The sequence below is a fragment of the Cyanistes caeruleus genome, chromosome 6, assembly GCF_971803275.1.
Source record: "Cyanistes caeruleus chromosome 6, bCyaCae1.hap1.1, whole genome shotgun sequence".
NCBI lineage: Eukaryota > Metazoa > Chordata > Aves > Passeriformes > Paridae > Cyanistes > Cyanistes caeruleus.
The window spans coordinates 826857-833128 of NC_141706.1; the positions used below are offsets into that span (position 1 = coordinate 826857).

Consider the following 6272-nt stretch of genomic DNA (forward strand, 5'->3'; position numbering starts at 1 on the left):
ACAAGTGGAACACAGACTCTTTTCCCTTGTGTTTATGAATGATTCAGCACTAAGCCAGCAGTGACACCCTGCTGTCAGGACTGTTTCAGAACATTCAGCTTGTTCCTGTTAAACTTCACCATGCCTTGAATCAATGAGTTGTAGGATTTCAGTTTTGTCAGGAAAAACTCAGTTTTGGTCTCTGGCAGTGCTAAGTGGTCATGAGCAGATAGAAACTCACTGGGGTTTTTGTGATGTATTTACAGGTTTCGCCTACGAAAGAAAACCTGGAAGAATCCAGGCACTGTGTTTCTGGATTATCATATCTATGAAGAAGATATCAATATTTCCAGCAACTGGGAAGTCTTCTTAGAAATACTTGATGGTAATGATTTATTTTTGGATTAATATTGGTGATGACTGGGTAGCTGAAATATTGTGTGTGCAGGTACATAATGCATTTGTAGAATTGTAAGTCAGCACAGCAGTTCAGTCATTTAGTAGTTTTCAGACAGGTTTGAAAAAACACTTCTGTCACGAAGGAATTTGGATCAGAAACTTTTGTTCCTCAAAGCAATTTTGGAATCAAATATTAGAGAGCAGAATGTTTCTGAAATTCTGCTTAAAGATCATTTAAATGATGCCATTTCTTAAGCTTTGCATATACACTTAAAACTTAGATTCTGAATGCAAAAGTGTAATTTAAGGGTAAGAAAAGTAGGCCATGCTCTTTGGCCTCTAGATTAACAGATACTGCTGTTAATGTATAGATGAAGAATGTGAATTCCATTCACTCAGGAATTTTCTTGCCAGGCATACCTGGTTTAAGAAGTCTCACTTAGCTGTTACTCGAGTATTTCAGCAGCTCTCTTCAATTCTGGTATTTTCAGTTTTAACAGAATTGTGCCAATGGAGGTATCAAAATTTGAAATGAACCTGAAATGATTCAGGAGGCCTGCAGATTCCTATGGACATATGTATCACCTCCCACTGCAGTTCAAACTTTACATTTTTATTAGATTATTTATTATTAGATTTAGGTAATTGCTGTACTGTTTCTGTTGTGAGTAGGTCTTGGAGAGACAGCTTTAGACACTGCAGCCCACCTAACTCCCAGACACATTGTAGATTGCAGGGCTTCCATGTGTTCTGCAACAGTTTCCTGCAAAACAGGCATGTAGTGTGAAGACAGAAATGTCTAAGCCACATGTTCTGCATGCCATATGATAAAATTATAGACTAAGTAAAAATAAAAATAAAATCAGCCCTTTGGTATCACTTCTGCTTATCTAATTGTAATGTAAACAGTATTGCTCCATCAGCCAGAGACAGCTCTGGAACCTGGAACAAGGTATGAAAAGGCTGGAGGCAGCACATACTAAAACTTGTGAAGGTGAGGGGTGGAAAGAAGATAGCAAGATTTCTAGAAGATCTAGAAATTAAAAGAGTTTATTTTGGTAAAGGAAGTGAAGGAGATGAATAAATACCAGAGGAAGGTCTCATGCAGATGCTGGGTCTGGAGTCAGCCTCTGGTTAGGTGGATAGATCTGGGATGGAAGGATGGATGGATGGATGGATGGATGGATGGATGGATGGATGGATGGATGGATGGATAAATAGATAGAGAGGTAGATAGGTAGATAGATAGGTAGATAGGTAGGTAGGTAGGTCTGAGCTGGGCCTTGTGGAAACCATGCCCTCTGGTTCAAGGAGATTCTGCCCATGAAAATTTCCTTTAAAAGAGCTGATAACAGAAAACTTCAGCTGACTCATAGTCCATTCCTCTTCCACTTTTTTACAAGTGAACGGCTTACAGCCCACTGGGCTACTAAATTTGTGCATCTATCTCTAGGGCAGTCTTCCATATCAGAGTATCTTTAAGTTATGGACAAACCCTAATTTAAAACAGGATATATTGTGATGTTAATACAAGAAATTTCTGTTTCTTTGCTAGGAGTAGAAAAGATGAAATCCATGTCACAACTTGCTGTTTTATCGAGACGATGGAGGCCGTCAGAGATGAAATTAGATTCTTTCCAGGAAGTTGTACTAGAAAGCAGCAGTGTGGAAGAATTAAAAGAGAAGGTAAAATGTGTAACGTGATGCAAGTTTCTTGTGATGACCAAGAGCCTTATTGATGTTCTCTGCTGGGAAGCACAAGGCTGTCATAGCTCCAAAAATCTTGTTGCATGGTGATTATTTTTCCCCCGGAGCTGATAACCTGTCCCATCCCATTACCAAACCACATAAATTATCAACTTTGCTTCTCTTAGTTTCACATCATGGTCTGGTCTGAAAGTACTCAAGTGAATACATGCAAAAAAAGTCACCTCTTGAAGTTCAAGCAGCTTAATTGTACCTGTGTCCCTTAACCTCAAAAAACACACTTGAGAGAAAAGCTAAGTTGTTGCCTCTTGGTGTTTTTTCAAGCTAATGTTTTGTTATTCCAAAGTCCCAAACCTTTCAGCCTCCTCATATGTGAATTTGAGAGCTGTTGCAGAGGAGTGATGCTGCTGTATCAAGTAGGTTGAACCATGTTTTGTTTGGATAGAGGTATGGCTGTGGTATGGATTGGTTTTACTCTAGCAGGTGAGCAGAGCTGTGTCATGCCAGCAGAAATCTGGAGGAGGAGTGTCTCCTGTTGAGACTGTTTTGTTAATCCAGTGTAACACAGGGCTCCACACTTGGAGAAAGGTTTATTTATACGTGGCAATGCCCAATTGTTAGGAGGCCACCTTGGGTGTTGAGGCCAGTGAAAATGCTGGTGTCAGTGACCCTGAGAATTGATAAAGTAGGGGTGTTAGTCCACAGGCTGGCTTTGTGTTTTACACAGGTTAAGCTGTGGCTGCTTTCCTGCATTCCTCAGGGAGAAATGAAGTTATGAATATGGGTTCTTGCATGCAGTCAAGAATTCCTCCTCACTTGTATCTGAAGAAAGAGTTGGCTGCCCTTGTTTTCTTGCCTTAAGAATTGATGTGCAGGGAGCAATTTTATTTCTCTAAGTTCTGGTAGGAGGTGCAGATGTGTGGAGGTGGGTCTCAGCCACGAATACTTTCAGCTGTGCCTGCTCTCAGGTTGACTGGATAGCACCTTCCATGTCACACAGGCTTTAACATGAGGCGCTTGGTCTCTTTGTGTCTTGTATCTTTGTATCAATTAATTAATTGTTTCTATAAACTTTTTTTTGTCTCCCCTTCAGTATTAAGAGAAGTGTGGTGAAATGCTGTCACAGCAAGCGTCACTTGTGACACACACTGGTAACTCCAGAAATGTTAAGAATTTGTCCTTGTCACTGTGCTTTTGTACACTGGAGGACTTGCAGATAATTCTCCATTTGGCAGCTGGTGACTTTATGTAGACACTGTGTAATGTTGCTTTGGAATAGTATTAAATCCACCATTTCTCTCCACAGCTAAGTGAAATAAGTGGAATACCCTTAGAAAACATTGAATTTGCAAAGGTAAGTAAGATTTTGTGTATTTCTACCTTTGAATGGCACAGGTGTGTGATGATGAGTTTTACTGCATTCAGTAAGTAATGGCTTTTTTCAGGGTAGAGGAACCTTTCCATGTGACATTTCCATACTAGAGATTCATCAAGACTTGGACTGGAATCCAAAAGTATCTACATTGAATGTCTGGCCCCTGTACATTTGTGATGATGGTGCAGTAATATTTTATAGGTATGTATTTCATTACAGTACAATCAACCATGCCAAAAAAACCTGTGGTTAAATTTGTGGGGTGATGTAATGGACAGGAACATAAAATACTCTTTGTTACTTTCAAGAAAAGGTTTAAAGCGTTCAGCTGAAATATTTGTGCTCCTCTGCTTCCTAAAAGCCTAAATATTAATTAAGAAAACAGGCATTGCACCTTTTTACTCAATCCTCCCTCCCAAACCACTGAAATTAAAGTTAGTTGCTATGCTTGAGTGTGTATCTGGATTTAATTTCTTAAAATAGAACCATATCCCACATGAAGTTAGTGAGAGCCTTGCTGTAGGTTTTGGAGAGCAAGGATTTTATTATCTGAGTTTATTCCTTTGATAAATCAGTACAGATTCTTTCTAAAAAGCCTGTTATGCTAAAAATTCTGTTAATGTGAAAAATGCTGATCAGCTGGTGGCAGTAGCCCAGGGCAGGAGTTGAGGACTGAGAGCTTGAATATTGTCATTTCTCCTAAAGCTGGTGGGTGGGGCAGCCTCATAGACATATTGCTGTGGCATTTTGCATAATTGCAGGTGAGCTGGGCAAAAGCAGCTGGTTAAAAACGTAAAAATGTGCTGGTCCTGATGGAAATGGCTTGGGGGAACACCTGGTAGGGGCTGGCTGTCACACTGCTGCCAGCTGCTGGCACTGGGACCAAAAGCAGAGCAGGGCTGTGGCTGTAACAGAGGAGCAGGAGAGGTGGAGGAGTGTGGGCTTGGTTCTTGCCCTGGTCTCTAGTCTGGCAGGACACCCAGTGCTTCTGCTGGAAAAGCAGCTCTGGACACGTTGCCTGTTCCTGCAGAATAAAGCAGTCCCTGAGAAATATTACACTTAGCTGTGGATTTCACTGAGCTGCTCCAAGCAAAAAGGAAAGCAGGAGTCTGCTTGTGGTTACGGTATTGATCTGAATTTGAACGTGTGTTTACACTTTAGGGATAAAACTGAAGAATTAATGGAATTAACAGATGAGCAAAGAAATGAACTGATGAAAAAAGAAAGCAGCAGACTGCAGAAAACTGGACACCGGGTAACCTACTCTCCCCGTAAAGAAAAAGCACTAAAAATTTATCTGGATGGAGCACCAAATAAAGATTTGACTCAAGACTGATACTCGCTATAGCATTCTCCCTGGGGAATTTTTTTTGTTTCCAATCAAAAGGTTCACTACTACTGTGTAGTGCCATTATGGCAGGACATTCATTAGGTGTAAAGCGCTGCCACCAGCACGGCCGGGCGTGCCGGCCGCAGGCAGCGCCCGCCGCGCACCGTGGGACTTGGAATCATGTTGTGCACTATAGTCAAATGTACTGTAAAGCTAAAAGGGATGTGCAAATAAAAGATTAGAACTCAAAAGTGGGCGGGGAGGGAAACGAGTGGCAGTTGTTGAGGACAGTGTGCACATAGTAGCTAGTGAAACTAGCCTCCAACAGGATACTCATAGCTTAATAATAAAAGCTGTGCAAAGGCCATGAAAGAATCCTTTTCTCTGTTTGTTTCACTGATACACGCATTACCTCATCAGAGAGTCTGGAGTAAACCTTAACACGTGGGTTCCAGGGAGGCAGCGGGGGAGTGCTGCAAGTGTCAGGTTTAACAATCTTCTTCCATAAAGCAGGGGCTCACTGGGGTGTCTGCAGGAAGCTGCTGCCGGGCAGTGATGGTTTGCAGAAGTGCTGGTGGAAGGTAAAGTGGTTTTTCATAGGTTACCCATGAGCAGCTGTAGTGTATTGCGTTGGATTGTAAATAAAACCTGCCCTACCCATTTCCCAGAACTGCAGTTCAGCTATTTCCCATGCTGTTTCTTTACACATATCGACATTCGTTGTGTACATTTGGAAGTGTAGCTGCCTATTTAAATCTGTATTCATTTTATGTTTGACGATGCTGGGTACTTTAGGCTTGTACTTCCCTTTGTTAATGAAGTTTTCCTTCTGTTCTGCTACTTTTTGTACATTTTGTTTTTAAGACTATTACAAGTTTGCATCTTCTCCACCTGCTGAAAGTCAGTTTGTTTTTTCCCAGAGTTGATTCCATAGCTTTATGTAGTCAAATATTGGGGCAACCTCTTAACACCTCAACGTACGAACTCGGTAGTTCAGGCTGTGGTGCAGAGACTGATGCAGTCAACATGATTTCATTGCAAAGCCTAGGAACAGCAATTTTTTGCTTTGGTCCATAAAGATCAATAGAGAACAATTCTCCATAGTTTTTGGAAAAACCATCTAATTTATAACAATCAAAAGATTTTGGTAAACTTTTTCATGCCAGATGCTGTTTACAACGATGAACATGCCAATAAAACATTTGTTCATTCTGTTGTGTTATTTTAATCATTAAATGCTGTGTTTTTATTTCAAGAATTATGGAATTGTTTCATGGAAATACAGAGTTCCTCAAGGCAGTGCTGGAATTGCAAGGCTGTGTGTTTGTGTGTATGTGCAGAGTGTTACAGGAACTGCTTTATAGCCTGGCTGCTGCTCCTCTTCACATTCACACCAAATCTTTCTTCAACTCTCCGTTTCCTTTAACAGAACTGAATTTCTCACCAGTGAAGGTTCCAAGTACGACTGGCAGATAAATTCTG

At 40.9% G+C, this 6272-nt stretch overlaps 1 protein-coding gene across 3 annotated transcripts in view; it reads left to right on the forward strand.

Moving 5' to 3' along the window:
- Positions 1–6018, forward strand: part of USP47 (ubiquitin specific peptidase 47) — a 50743-nt gene extending 44725 nt beyond the window's left edge. For all 3 annotated transcript variants that reach the window (XM_086895315.1, XM_086895314.1, XM_086895317.1), the window contains 5 exons: positions 246–364; positions 1934–2064; positions 3392–3439; positions 3531–3661; positions 4622–6018. In XM_086895315.1, the coding sequence (XP_086751441.1) occupies positions 246–364; positions 1934–2064; positions 3392–3439; positions 3531–3661; positions 4622–4796 (604 nt within the window). In that variant the 3' untranslated portion in view covers positions 4797–6018. The remainder of the gene's footprint in view (positions 1–245; positions 365–1933; positions 2065–3391; positions 3440–3530; positions 3662–4621) is intronic.
- The last annotated feature ends 254 nt before the right edge of the window (positions 6019–6272 follow it).